Source organism: Arabidopsis lyrata, assembly GCF_000004255.2.
Source record: "Arabidopsis lyrata subsp. lyrata unplaced genomic scaffold ARALYscaffold_4, whole genome shotgun sequence".
Lineage (NCBI taxonomy): Eukaryota > Viridiplantae > Streptophyta > Magnoliopsida > Brassicales > Brassicaceae > Arabidopsis > Arabidopsis lyrata.
The window spans coordinates 11,060,618-11,076,530 of NW_003302552.1; the positions used below are offsets into that span (position 1 = coordinate 11,060,618).

The 15,913-nt window shown below is 31.4% G+C and overlaps 1 protein-coding gene across 1 annotated transcript; it reads left to right on the forward strand.

Moving 5' to 3' along the window:
* Positions 1-5,746: 5,746 nt before the first annotated feature.
* On the forward strand, positions 5,747-7,248 carry LOC9316949 (xylogen-like protein 11). Its single transcript, XM_002879017.2, has 3 exons — positions 5,747-6,268; positions 6,628-6,678; positions 6,943-7,248. Exons 1-3 carry the CDS (start codon positions 5,911-5,913, stop codon positions 7,056-7,058), a joined length of 525 nt encoding a protein of 174 aa, XP_002879063.1. The 5' UTR covers positions 5,747-5,910; the 3' UTR covers positions 7,059-7,248.
* The last annotated feature ends 8,665 nt before the right edge of the window (positions 7,249-15,913 follow it).

Below are 15,913 nucleotides of genomic sequence, written 5' to 3' on the forward strand. Positions count from 1 at the left end.
TTTTCTATTTTAATGCTAAGGATTTTATTTCATTAAATATTGTTTTCAAAATAAAATGAACTACATAAATTCGTTATTCAATCCAGCTAAACGAATTAGAATTGTCTCATAACTAAACAATTTCTACTTTCTCACCAAGATTTTCAGAACTAATTTTTTAACAAATTTAATTATCATTTATTAAGTTTTCTAATTCTAGCCAATTATAATTAATCCATGAAATCTTGCTTCCTCACAAAGATTTGTGGAACCGTGAATCACATCTAACCCTAAGAGTGAACATCACCTTTAAACATAAAAAGTTGATAAAAAAAAGTGGCCGCCATTTTACTTACTTTTGTGACTTGAGACCTTACAAAAACTAATCTCTTTGTATGGTTTAAAAGGTACGGGAGTGAGCACATCAACGTTTAAAAGCAAATTTTAAATTAACTCGATGTCTTTTAAATAAAATATTATTAAAAAATAAAATAACAAAATGATGTTTAATTTCACGGATTTGGATCGATATTAATACGGGACGGTATACCACAAGTAAAATCCTAGAATTAAAAATCAAAATATAATTATACAATTTTAAACACACAAAACAAAACAAACAATATTAACAAAACAAGTACAACTGTTTGCCCAAAAAAAAGAAAAAAAAAACAAGTACAACTTGAAATTTAAACTTTTTAGTTAGAAAAATATCGACCGCAGTGTACCGTGGAGTAAAATCTAGCTTTATTACAAACCAAATACAATCAATCATAAGATTATAAACAAAAAAATTTCTTAATCAAATATATTGCAACACAAATAATCAAGTTACAAAAAAAAAAAAAATTTATTTATCCTGCGGTATACCGTGAATCATATCCTAGTTAAATAGTAAATAGATAAATATGATATTGTATATGACTTACGTTTCTATAAAACAATCATAAAAGTATAAAACTTGGTTACAAACTTACAAATTTTGTTAAAATGATTACCACCGTACTGTAATATCCCTTTTACTTCTTTTTTGAATAAATGTTTTTACACATGTCGGAATCTCATCAATTGATTGACAGATGTCGTGATCATGTTAATTACTAACTTTGAAACATTTAGCTTATGTAATAAGATTATATACTTTATTTATTCTTCTTTTTATTTATAACTTTCTTTTAATTTATTTTCCAAAAAATAGTAATGGTGGTTCTTTTCTTTTTAGAATTAGTACTTTACTACATTATTTTATTTTTTTTATTACATTTTAAAAATATTTTATAGTCTTTTTTATTTTAGAATTTATAATTTACAATAAAATTTCTTTATTTATATAATATTTTTTACACGTGTGAAAATCTAATCGATAGACTTGATATATGTCACGATCATGTGAGTTACTAGTTTTGAAAATCAAGATTTTTATAATAAGGTAGTTGATCACTCGATCAAGTGAATCTTGAAAATTATTTTCACGATAATAAGAACTTATGTAAGAGAAAGATCACTTAGTGAGACTACGAACAAACAAAAATGTACAAATACGGTATGATCCCGCAAAGAAAAATTGTTCATGTAATGATACTACTATACATATATTCAGATTCGACTAATCAAAAATAAATGAACATATATATTTCACCTAACAAAGTAATATTAACTGAACATAACAATCGTTATACAAAACTTATGTTGCATTAAGACATAATATATAGGTGGTTATAGAGGTAGTGTTTAGGCAAATTTAACCGATTCATCCATGGACAATTCTACAGTACACAAGAGAGAATTATCCTTTATTAATTGTTGGTACCGGATCCCGCAAGGTGTCCATTTTACATGTTGGAGAACCATCACTTTACAAAATACAAGGAGCCCTATCTTGCAAAAGGGGGTGGTCAAACCTTGACATTAATTTGTGATTAAATTCATGAATTAATTGTCATTGTCAAAGTAATAAAGTTTGTCATTCAAGATTAGGAGTTAATTGCCAAAAATTGGAGTTATTTTGGGGAGTTAATTCTGAATTTAATGGCCAAGTAAAGACACCCTAGAAGGAAGGAAAATGCTATAAAAGAGAAGTGAAGACTCAAGAAAGGGACACTCAGATTTTTCTACACAAGATTCATCTTCTACATTTATCACCATATTTTAGACACAAACAATATCATTCCTAATAATGACAAAATACATTCTCTTTGTTGTAATCGAACTACGTTTCGGCTTGATCCCGCTTCGGGTACGTAGACAGTTCGTCTCTCAAGTCCAGCTATAACAAAATCTATATTATTTTCTCTACAAATTTATACGATATATTCAACCTATCTTTGTGTTTGTCTTATGAGAACTTTTTCCCATCTTTTACATGATGTTACCAACCCTGGGGGGTTCGGGTTCAACATTTGGCGCCGCCTGTGGGGACATAAAGTTTCTTGTCTTTCAAGTACGAAGTTGTGACGACGAAAGAATGAGATTTTCTCTCGAAAACATCCAAACCTCGGTGACAACAAGAAAGTGCCACCAATTCAAACTGCCTCTTTGCAAGGTGGTTTCCCAGCAATTTCTCGGAGTTCCAACTCTTAGAAAACTGAATTTACTTTGGTGAAATCTAAGTGTCGAGTTCGCTCTTCACAACAACTAGATTCTACCTCACGGAGATTTTCCAAGTACAGTCTTTCGGAAAAAATATTCAGTTTGGTGAAATCTAAGTGTCGAGTTCGCTCTTCACAAAAACTAGATTCCACCTCACGGAGATTTTCCAAAGTACAGTCTTTCGGAAAAAATATTTACTTCGATGGAATCTAAGTGTCGAGTTCGCTCTTCACAAAAATTAGATTCTGTCTCACAGAGATTTTTCGAGTACCATCGCTCGGAAAATAAATTTACTTCGGTAAAATCTAAGTGTCGAGTTCGCTCTTCACAAAAATTAGATTCTGCCTCACAGAGATTTTTCGAGTACCATCGCTCGGAAAATATATTTACTTCGGTGGAATCTAAGTGTTGAGTTCGCTCTTCACAAAAATTAGATTCTGCCTTACAAAGATTTTTCGAGTATCATCGCTCGGAAAATATATTTACTTCGGTGGAATCTAAGTGTTGAGTTCGCTCTTCACAAAAATTAGATTCTGCCTCACAGAGATTTTTCGAGTACCATCGCTCGGAAAATATATTTACTTCGGTGGAATCTAAGTGTTGAGTTTGCTCTTCACAAAAATTTGATTCTGCCCCACAGAGATTTTTCGAGTACCATCGCTGGGAAAATATATTTACTTCGGTGGAATCTAAGTGTTGAGTTCGCTCTTCACAAAAATTAGATTCTGCCTCACAGAGATTTTTCGAGTACCATCGCTCAGAAAATATATTTACTTCGGTGGAATCTAAGTGTTGAGTTCGCTCTTCACATAAATTAGATTCTGCCTCACAAAGATTTTTCGTGTACCATCGCTCGGAAAATATATTTACTTCGGTGGAATCTAAGTGTCGAGTTTGTTCTTCACCAAATTAGATTCCACCTCGGAGATTTTCTGAGCTTCAACTCTCAGAAAAATGAATTCACTTCAGTAAAATCTAAGTGTCGAGTTCGCTCTTCAACAAATTAGATTGAACCTCGGAGAATTTTCTGAGTTCCAAATCTTGGAAAAATAAATTTACTCTAGTGAAATCTAAATGTCGAGTTTGCTCTTCAGCTATTGCGTACATGCGCTAAGTATAGCCTTAAGTCCTACAAAATATAGGTTACTCAAGTACAAACTGACACCTGCTATGCAAACATTTCCAACGCGAAATTCTAGTCAATGTTCAAACATTATTCTAGTTCAGTTCAAGAAAAGTAAACAGTTCTTACACTAGCTTTTCTTCGAACAAACATTTCCGAACTATCAGGAATGTTCTTGTAAGCCGAGCTCTAACCTCGCATCCGAGAGACCGAGGAAAAATTCTAATGTTTTTTCTTTAAAAAAGGCAAGTGGGTCTGATCAGCCTATCTCTCCAATAAGCTAAAGCCATTTCGGTTAGGAGGACCTTGCAAACCCTCTAGGTAAAACCGATGGTTTCCACCAAATTAAATGTTTCTTCCAAAAAGAAAATTTAATACCCCCTCGGGCAAAATATTCTGACAAAGAAAATAAAGGCCCATTGGCCAGGAAACCAAATTCTACTTTGAATTTGAATAAAAGGGCCGAGGCCGAGCTCGCACCGAACTACGTTAAAAAGCCGAGCCCGTCTCGCACCAAACTACGTTCAAAAGCCGAGCCTGCTCGCACAGAACTACAATTAAAAGCCGAGCCCGTCTCGCACTAAACTATGTTCAAAAAGCCGAGCTCGCCTCGTACCAAAATACGTTCAAAAGCCGAGCTCAATGCTCGCATTTACGCGAATAAGTCTTTAGGCAAAAACGAGTTCACCTCGCATCTAACAACAAAGTTTGCATGCCTAATCTACTAATCGAATTTATTGCCGCAGGATTGTCAAGAATATTAGTTCTCTGAGCAAATCATCTTACTCGAAGAACTTGGGGGGCTAATGTTGGTATCGGATCCCGCAAGGGGTCCATTTTACATGTTGGAGAACCATCACTTTACAAAATACAAGGAGCCCTATCTTGCAAAAAGGGGTGGTCAAACCTTGACATTAATTTGTGATTAAATTCATGAATTAATTGCCATTGTCAAAGGAATAAAGTTTGTCATTCAAGATTAGGAGTTAATTGCCAAAAATTGGAGTTATTTTGGGGAGTTAATTCTGAATTTAATGGCCAAGTAAAGACACCCTAGAAGGAAGGAAAAAACTATAAAAGAGAAGTGAAGACTCCAAGAAAGGGACACTCAGATTTTTCTACACAAGATTCATCTTCTACATTTATCACCATACTTTAGACACAAACAATATCATTCCTAATAATGACAAAATACATTCTCTTTGTTGTAATCGAACTACGTTTCGGCTTGATCCCGCTTCGGGTACGTAGACAGCTCGTCTCTCGAGTCCAGCTATAACAAAATCTATATTATTTTCTCCACAAATTTATACGATATATTCAACCTATCTTTGTGCTTGTCTTATGAGAACTTTGTCCCATCTTTTACATGATGTTACCAACCCTGGGGGGTTCGGGTTCAACATTAATGTGAAATTCAGATAACAATGTTTTGAATTACAATGAAATAAAAGTTACAATGAAATTCAGAGAGAATTATCCTAGCCGGCCCTAGCCACAAGCTAGGAAAGCATGTGTTTGCGGCTCCGGATATAGTTATTAATATATCGGCCATCTTTTTTTCAAAATTCTCTTATAGCTCAACTAGTTAAATGCTGGCCGGAGGAATGTGAGGTTGAGTGTTCGATTCTCACACTTGCATAAATGCTTTAACAATTTTTTGGGGCCTTCAAAATGTTATAGCATTCTTCTAAGGGCTGCTAGGATGTTGAAGTATTATCATTTGTGTATGTTTTTGGCTTTGCCTATTGATGAACCTTTCATGGTGTTGGTGTGTATCTCTCATGATTGCTGCTAAAGGTTGTACAAATTACAGCTTGAACTTTTGCACTTTGAATATGCATTTTGTGATCAATTCTATATGTAGAGCTAATGATTTATAACTGATTTACATATAAGTTTTTTACTATTTTATTATTTTGATAAATGTTGTACTTCGATTTGATCTAATTAATTAATTAATTTGTGAAAATTCAGATAGATTCAACCATTTAATAAAAAAATATAGCCATATTCAATATTTTAACTAAAATGCTATTGAAGTTAATAATTTCGAGAAAACTTTAAACTCCATTTTACAAATAGCCAAAGACAGAATATAATAAAAAGACATTTCTTCTAACTTCACTTTAAAAAGTTAACTTGTCCAAATAAAATTAATTCCCCATTCCAAAAAACACTGAGTGCAAGCAATCTCAGATCTAATCACATTCCAACAGATGCTCACCACCAACATCCTCGCCATCCTCTTCCTCCTCACTCTCTCCTCCGGGCAGACTCCTCCGGCACCAGAACCCACCGCCGCCGACGGACCTTCATCTCCGGCGAACTGTCTAGTATCTATGCTAAACGTATCAGACTGCTTCTCGTACGTTCAAGTGGGAAGTAATGAGATCAAGCCTGAACCTGCTTGTTGCCCGGAGCTTGCTGGTATGGTTCAAAGCTCGCCAGAATGTGTTTGTAATCTTCTCGGCGGTGGCGCATCGCCGCGTTTTGGAGTTAAGCTTGATAAACAGAGAGCTGAGCAACTTTCAACAATCTGTGGTGTGAAAGCTCCATCTCCTAGTTTGTGTTCAGGTACATTTACTCATTGCGTACACCTACTTTTCTATGTAATTTGGACCGTCCGATATGATCAAACCCTATCCAACGGCTGGCTTTGCGGACCACTATTCCTAAATCCACTAATTGTATTTATCAGAGTGACATTTTAATTTAACTCAACTTTATAGAACAGGAAATATTCCTAAATTAAGTAAGAGGAACTAATTAATATCTTTGTAATAAAAGAAAGAAACTTTAAAGTCTTTGGAAATAAGTGTTTTTTTTTTTGTGGTTAAGTTTTGGAATTAATTGTTGGTTTTTTTTTAATAAAATATAATTGTTGTTTTAATAATAAATTTGGTTAAAATATAATTTTTTGTTTTCTTGGTTAGTTCTGGGTTTTCCGACGATCTCTCCTGCCGGAAGTGAAGATTCATCTGCAGGTATATTTATCATATATAAGAAGGTTCCAAGATCTAACTGAACATCGATATTTAGTTTTCTTCAATTTCGGTTTCTATATATCCATCAAAAATCCAATATATAATTTGGTTTAAGAGTTCAAGATCAATAATCCAATATTTGTAGTACTATATATAGTTGTAGAAAACAAACATTAAATGTTTTGGTTTTTTTATTACCTTACCTCTTACCAAAGTTGTCTTTATTGATGATTTCCTTAATAACATTAGCTGATAAAATTTCAGGTTCTGAAGGATCGGATAAAGATAAGAAAAATGGAGCTATGACTATTAAAGATTATGGAATAGCTTTGAACTCCTTAGCCTTAATATTATTGTCCACGATTCTTTCTTTGTTTTGAGCATTACATGACTTCACTAGGTGTTGAAGCATATATTCTACTATCATCTCTTTTTGTGATTCATAGTACGAATCTCATGTGTGTTTCTTATGGATCGGAACTTGGATTAATATATTACAACTTTATATATAGTTTAGTGAGCTTAAGTTCTGGATGTTATGAATAAAGATCTTCCATCTTTAAATACAAATTTATGAGGTAATTGACCACTGAAGTGGTAAGATCGAAGCTACTTTCGACAACATAGCAATGCAATTTGAAGATATGCCAGAGGCCGAGCTAGCCGAGACTATTTCAATTCTAAGATTCTGAATCTTTGAATATAACTCGATGCAATTTACGTCACATTTGATTTTACCGTATCCTTATAAGCATTGTACTCCAAGCTGCTTTGTTTCCTTCCTTACGTATCCTACAAATGCTTCTCAGCTACTCTTAGATGCTCAAATTTGCAGTGCATCGACAACAACGAATTGCAAACTCTACCATCAAAAAGAGTTATTGGGTTTGTTTTGTTATGTATGCACAATGACAATGCGTGTGTTTAGAAATCCGTGAACGAGAAGTTTTGATGCAAGAGTCAGAAAATCTATCCTTATCCAAATAAACATTGCTGTCATGTACCATATTCTGCCTCACTTCATCATCTTCAATCCAGAGCCTATCTTACAGAACATAGAGTAGAGAACACTTGTCATGCAACTCGAGTTACTTCCTGTACATAGCTTATTCTCATCCATTGTCTTTCTAACTTTCTCCACTTCCTCCCACTTTCCATCAATAACAATATATATGATAGTTACACATATGACCCTATATCATTTGGATGCAATCTCATGAGCCGCTTCGCCAAAATTTCTCCTATGTAAGGATTTGAGAGTGTCCAGCAAGAATAGTTATTTTGTAGCAATTCTGCTTGGCCAAAGAGATTAATCAAGAGCCATGGTGTTCAAATTTGGGTTCAACGTTATGGATTTGGGTTAATCGATCATAGGCCCACCAACCTTCTATTAACCATCCTAGCATTGCACCACATTTAGCATACAGTGTAAGTAGAGCGGTTGAGAGAAGCATATCATGTTTAATCATGTTGCTTTGTTACATATGAATGGATCCTAACACACATAGCCAATATAGTGCCAATACAGTATAAATATGCACAAGGCGCTCTTAATAGACGCTTTGTTTGGCTTCAAGCCATCTCTTTTATCCAACTTTACTTCGTAAAGTTTAAGACAGTTAACCACGAGGTGATAGGCTAGTGGTTCTACTCTGGTGGAAGAGTCGTTCTGTTGGTTTAGGGCAGGGATCGATTCTCCCCAAACGCAGAACTGCTCAACTTTATCTTTTTGGCCATGCGGGTATAGACCTATTTCTTACGATCCATTTCAAAACTTGGGAGGAATTCTACCCGTGGAACACACTCTTCCCATGGATTAGTTCTATACCCTTCCATAGGCATAAAGATTTACCCTGAATAAAAAAAAAAAAAAATGTTTAAGACAGTATGTGTAATCTTTGATCATAACACACACAAAACCAATATAATATTCCAAGAAACAACATTTCTTCTTGGCATTCTATCGAAAAATTCCCTCACCATTAATTCTAAAGCCTGAATATTTTCAAAATTCTTAAAATTGGTAATTATAATTAAATATTAGAATAATTTATTTAAATGATAAAACATAATGTACTATAGTTTATATTCTTATAAAGGTCAAAAGATCTCAATAAATGTGGGAAAAGTTATGATGGTATATGTAACACTCTGGTTTCAAAAATATAGTGGTACATGCGGAGAAATTTAAAAAAATTGAATTGGTCACCTATGTCACCAAAAGTGCTCTTATTTTTTCGGTCAACTGTCCGGAGAGAACTCTACAGTTAAGGGTGGTTGAGCTAGAGCAATTTTAGGATGGATGACCTTCCGGGAAGTGACTGTCGGAACTGTGTGAGTGAGGACAAAACACAGGAAAAGATCATGTTGTGATTTATAGGGTCGATAAACAAGTCTTTAAAGCCTCCCGGACGTAGCGAAACGGCCGTCGGACACTGATGGGCCCACGGGCCGAGAGAGGACGTGGAGGCCATTAAGAGGTGGCAATCGGAGCTTTACAAGTTGTATCAGAGCCGAACCTAGACGAGTGTAAAGTCAAGAGGGTTCACACCGTCGAAGGTGACGGTCTTGGTGTGCAACGAGGACGTTGCGATCTGTTAGTGGGGGTGAATTGTAACACCCGGTTTCCGGAATATGGTGGTGCATGCAGAGAGGTTTAAAAGAATTGATTTGACCACCTATGTCACCAAAAAATGCACTTATCTTTTCGGTCAACTGTCCTGAGAGAACTCCATTGTTAAGGGTGTTTAAGCTGGAGCAATTTCAGGATGGGTGACCTTCCGGGAAGTGAATTTCGGAACTATGTGAGTGAGGACAAAACACAGAAAAAGATCATGTGGTGATTTATAGGGTCGGTAAACAAGTCTTTAAAACCTCCCGGACATAACGAACTGGCCGTCGGACACGGATGGGCCCACGGGCCGAGATGGACACAGATGGACACTAATTACAGTATAATTAGTGAGTTGAATGAGTTAATTATATATTTAAGATGATTAAAATTAGAAATATTAGAACTAAAACAATTTTCCAATGAACCAATAGGGTGGGAGACAAAACTCAACTTAGGAGGATTATTTAGTTACTAAAATGATATTTTAAAATAATTTAATAATAATGTCATGTAAAAATTATTTAGAGGTAATTGCTTGTTGATAAAATTTTATATATATATATATATATATATGTTATTTAAATGTGTAGGTAATATATTTTAAATGCATTTAGTTTTGTTTAAATGTAAGAAAACTAGATCATCACCCGTACTACAGTACGGGTTAGATTTTATTTATTACAAAATTTATATATTATATATTTTAGAATAAAGTTGTGATATATTATAATAGTAATTGAAAAAATATAATTAGATTTTAGTCAGTCCGTATATATAATATTAAAATGAATATATTTTCTTTTTTTAATTATACTCAATTATGGATATATTTTTTTAAGATATGAAAACGGAAAATAAAATTATTTTAATAAATTAATATGTCTGAACAATGAGTTAATTTATATTAACAACCATAAAATGAGATTGCATATAATTCAGTTAGATCAAAAATCAAAATATTATAAATGAATCGCTTCTAAAACGTAGATTATTTTTAAATAATTAAGAAAGTTGGCTATTATTTGGAATTAATTTCGGAAATTCTTTTTTCAATTTCTAATTCTTTGGTTGTTGAAATAGAGATTTGTTTGAGGTAACTACGAAATTTACCAATATGTTATGAACATATATTTAGTATATCATATATACCAAATTCAACCCGTGCGTGGAGTCTATATTTTTATTTTAGAATCCTAATGAAAATATTGCGTGCACAATCTATTATTCGTTATTTCCAAAATTGCTTGCACAATCAAATTTTCAAATATTTTGTGGTGTCAACCTTATTTAATCTATCTGATGATATAATATTAACATGCCGTCTATTATAAGGATCATAATTTTATATCATATAATATATTACATTTAACCCTCCGCCTACTATAACTATTTTAAATATATCTTTTTAGAAAATCAAATTAAAGTATTTATAATTTGTTTATCTTTTTAATCTATTAAATATTTATGATATTCATTAAAATATTAAATTAAACTATTTTTAAATGTTCCAAATTAAAATCTTTAAAAATATTTCTTGTAGTATATAAAATTATGAATTTCAAAAAAGAATTATATGAAATTAAATAGAAATATTCAAACAGGTATAAGGATCATAACTCATTTGTTAATATAATATATTATATTTAACTCACTGCCTATTATAAATATATGTTTTAAAAAAATCAAATTAGAGTATTTAATGATGATATTCTTTAAATATTGATGATATTCTTGAAAATATCAAGTAAAAATAATTTTATTTGTTGCAAATTAAAATATTTAAAAATCTTATTGTAGTATATAAAATAATACATTTCAAAAAATAAATGTATGAAATTTAATATAAATATTCAAATTCTGACCTGTTACTCTGTCGAAATTTTTGTTTAACTTATTTTTGGTTAAAAGAAATATATTACTCAAATGTGAATTTTTGACCCGTTAAATTTGTTTTCCATAGATTTATCTATTTATATTCGTTTTTAAAAATTCAAATCTTGGCATATGCAGAAAAAATTTAATTTTTTTGTTATATGGATGATATGATGATTTATTTGTTTCATAAAAATAGAATCATATAAAGATGAGAGGTGAAGTATAATGATTAATAACAAATTAATATGGTAAGTTAGATATCAAATCTTATATGTTCATTTTGATTGGTCATTTTTTAAAAGTTAATAATATATTTTCGTTTTTAATAATTAAATTAATTAAATTTCATAAATTAGTATTTGACTTGTTTATCCTTAATGAGCTAAATTAATTTACTCTTTATATTTTTAACTCTAATGGCATTCTAATGTAATAACTTACAAAGGGGAAGGTTATTAAATTGTAATTATAAATTGTACTCCCCAAATAATAGTATAGGATTCTTAGAAAGGTCCTAAGTTCTCAATAAATGTGGGAAATATTACGATGGTATACTTAGTGAGATGAATGAGTTAATTATATAGTTAAGATGATTAAAATTAGAAATATTATAATTAAAACAAATTTCCAATGCACCAATAGGGTGGGAGACAAAACTCAATTTAGGAGGATTATTTATTTACTAAAATTTTATTTCAAAATAATTTAATAATACTGCCATGCAAAAAATTATTTAGAGGTGTTTGCTTGTTGATAATATATATATGTTATTTAAATGTGTCGGTAATGCACAATTAAGTGTAGTAAGTGGTCGGTCAACCATGAACATGAGAGAGAAAATGTTACCAAAATAATTTGATTTAATTGTGTTTTATTGTATGAAAGTTCTAAGAAATGTTAAAGGACCTAATAAATGTAGAAAATGTTTTAATCATATTGAGCTAAATGAGTTAATTGTATAGTTAAGAGGATTAAAATTAGAAAGATTTAACAATAATTTTGAATATAATGATATAATTAAATCTAATAAAAATTGATATTAGTGCATTTAGGTTTGAGAAAAAATAGATGTCAAAATGATGAATGGTACATTATACAATTTTCTGGTTTAAATTTTTTTAATGAAAATAAAACAAAGAAAAATGTGTCATGGGTAGGCCTGGGCAAAAAACCTGAACCCGATACCCGAACCGATACCCTGACCGAAAAAATCGGGTTGGGGCGGGTTAGGGTATTAGAAAATTACCTCATTGGGTAGAGTATTGGATTACATGTGGGTATCGGGTCGGGTCGGGGATTACCCGTTACCCATTTAGGGTACCCACAAACCCGAAGAAATACACATGTTTATATATGTATATAGATAATTAGATATATAGTCTTATATAGTTATATACTTATATGTATGTCCTTTTTTTTTTTCTTCAAACACCATTTATATTAAGTTATCGGAAAGATAGACTCTCCGCTGGGGAGAGCCATTCAGGAACCGAGTTGCTTACATGGGAAAAGAGACTCTTCCGAGCCCGAGCTTTTTTCGCTAAACAGTCAGCTCGAGTATTAAAACTACGAGGAAGAAAACGAATACTAAAAGAAGGGAAAAAACAACGAAGAGACCGGAAAGAGGCCAATTCTGCTGCAAAAGTTGGCCATTCTTCTTGATTATCGAGAAGTGATATCATGTCGGAGCAATCTGTTGCGAAGGAGCCAGAGGTGACTCCTAGGTTTTAGGTTTTGTGACTTTTGACGTTTGAGTTTATATATGTATATAGATAATTAGATATATAGTCTTATATAGTTATCTACTTATATATATACTTATATATATGCAATACATATATGTTTATATATGTATATAGATAATTAGAATCTACTCTTAACATTTAAGAGTGAAATAGTCATCTTTGTTATTTTGGATTGGGTTTAGTATTTAAATGTCATGTTTGATGTTCTATTCTCTTTATTTGATCATTTGAGTATGTAAAGTGATTTTAAACTTCGGGTATTACCCAAACCGACCCGAACCCGACAATACCCGAACCGGACCGGAACCAAAACCATAGAAATACCCGAATGGACCATAAATTCATTACCCATTCAATCCGAACCCGAACGGGTTTTACCCGAACCCGAACGGGTTACCCATATGCCCAGGCCTAGTCATGGGGTTATTTTATTTTATATTTCTAAAATGTGCTATTTATTTATTGTCTTAAATGGTGGAAATAAAAGAAAACCAATAGTGAAAATGTGTATATTAGTTATTTTAATATAATGATATACTTAAATCAAACTATAATAGATATTAGTGTAATTAAGTTTGAGTAGAACAAAAGACACATGTCAAAAGAAGAAATGCCAAAACCTTACTTTATTATATATGGTTTTTGATCAATTAACTTAAAAGTATGTAAAACGTTGTAATTATCTTATGTCTTACTTTATTTTCTATACATATCTTACTTTATTATATAAGATTTTTGATAAATTAACTTAAAAGTATGTAAAACGTTGTAATTATTATTTAAATATTGATAAATGATACATAAGTAGAAATATATTTAACTACTAAGAGACCTTACAAAATTATTTAAAAATATTGTCATGTGAATTATTTATTTCATAATTAAAAAAAAATAGAAAATATTTATAGAAATTCACAGTTTCTGAAATGTTAGAATTAGTAATCTTTATTAAAATTAACTATTAATAAATTCATTTGATGTTAAGTTTGTATTTTATTGAAAAAATAATAATATGAAAATGTGTTTGGATAAAATGAAAGAAGACACATGTCACAATGAGAGACGCCACGTGTCAGTTTCTTAAAGCTTAATTTTGAAGAGAGACTTTACTTTATTATATAAGATTGCTAAATCTACTATTCTAATATTTCCTGAGAAATTCCCTAAGTCTGACTCTTTAATCCATCTAAATTTACATCGATTTAATTGCTTTGCTTTAATTTAATTTTCTAATATTTTATTTAGCTTAATTTCAAAACTTTTAGCTTTCTGTTTGAACAAAATTTTTATGTGGAATTCGATCCTTATGTACTATACACGAACTTTTATTTGAGAGAGTTGCTTAAGGCTAATTTGAGCTTATCAACCTGAAAACGAAGTTTGTACAAAGTTTGTAGTTGTCTCATTAATTTTTTTAATAAAATACATGTGTACATGAATAAATAATGCATGTATATATTTGTCCCACCTCGTTTTGTAAGTATAGAGTATTGTGATAAATACTAATTAGATGTACATAATGATGTATAAAGCTAAAATCTATCTTATTAGGATTCTAATTGTATCAAAACAACAATCCTAAAATAAAGCTGCAAATTTGGTGAAGATGTAGCTGCTTCTAGCTCAATCATAGGGAACAAAGCTCGTAGGTTCTATAAGCTGAATTGTTTTATATCTTGTGTGAGACATGTGCAGATTTTTCTAATCTGCACACCAAAGTCACGTCTATTATTGATAGGTGTATTGAAGAGATGAGAGGACAATGTCTAATCACTGTTAGACATTAATTTGAGATTGAAGGCAAAACCGTGTGCTTATTTTCTTATGAGCAGCTTGAAGCTTCTATCTCTCCCACTCAAGAGGCTGTAACTTATCTTCTTCCAGTTTGTAGAGAGTTGATTGGAGGCATTTTTGAGATTAAACTTCTTTTGAAGAAGAAAATGGTGATGTGGTTGTTAAGGTATGATCTGAATTATGGTGTGAGAGTTGATGTTGATTTTCTGGGTTTCGTCAAATGAACATAAATGGCGTCAAACTATTTTGTAAACCAGTGAGCATAGTTTACAGATGCTTTTCTTGTCGAAACTTGAACTGAAAATTCTAGATTTTCTTGTTATCATCTTTGAAGTCACGTGCTAACCTGTTAGTAAAGTGGATATTCACTTAGATATTGTAGTTTGATCCCATTTAAAAAGGGTAGAAGATTTTATATGGATTTTAGATTTTGGAGAGATTTTGAAAGAAATATAATGATTTAGTTGTTATAAATTATGTGTGATTATCCATCACAACAATTGTTTTCCACCTCAGCGACACTTGTCCCCTACATGCAAACATGCAAATGCATGTCCTTGTGGTGAACCACATGTCCACCACTTGTCATTAGACCTTTACACATGTTTTTGTCTACTTAATTGGTGTATGACTCATCATGTATTCCCTCCTCCCTACTACAAAAGATTTTGTGATGATGTGAGACAAATAGATGAATACATAAGAATAAAATGATACTGTAATGTTATTTATTTATGTATATAATTTTTAATTTCAATGAACACTTTTTTTTGATAATTTTTTATTTTATTTTATTAAGATCATTTATTCTTGAAAGAATTGAGTTACTAATATCTAATATCTAAAATATAATAACTCAACTCAAATAAACTACTCATTGTCAATCTAATGCCTGATTGGTTACAAATTGTTTTATAATTTTTCTGCTAAAACATTCTCATTCCTTGGTAAATTCTTGTTATTAAAAAAAATGAAATTAACATTCATACTTCCATTCGTGACATAGTAATGTGCAATAAAAAAATTTATGTGATCAAAATATATCAAATATAAATTAAATGTGCTATTTTAATCTGGTTAAATAAATATTTGAAACAGTAGTAGTATCTTTATTTAATATACGATTACATAATAGAAATAATGGTAATTAACGTTAAAATTTGAGGTTTGTTGTAGTTTTTTTTAGCATATAATACTATGTATAGCA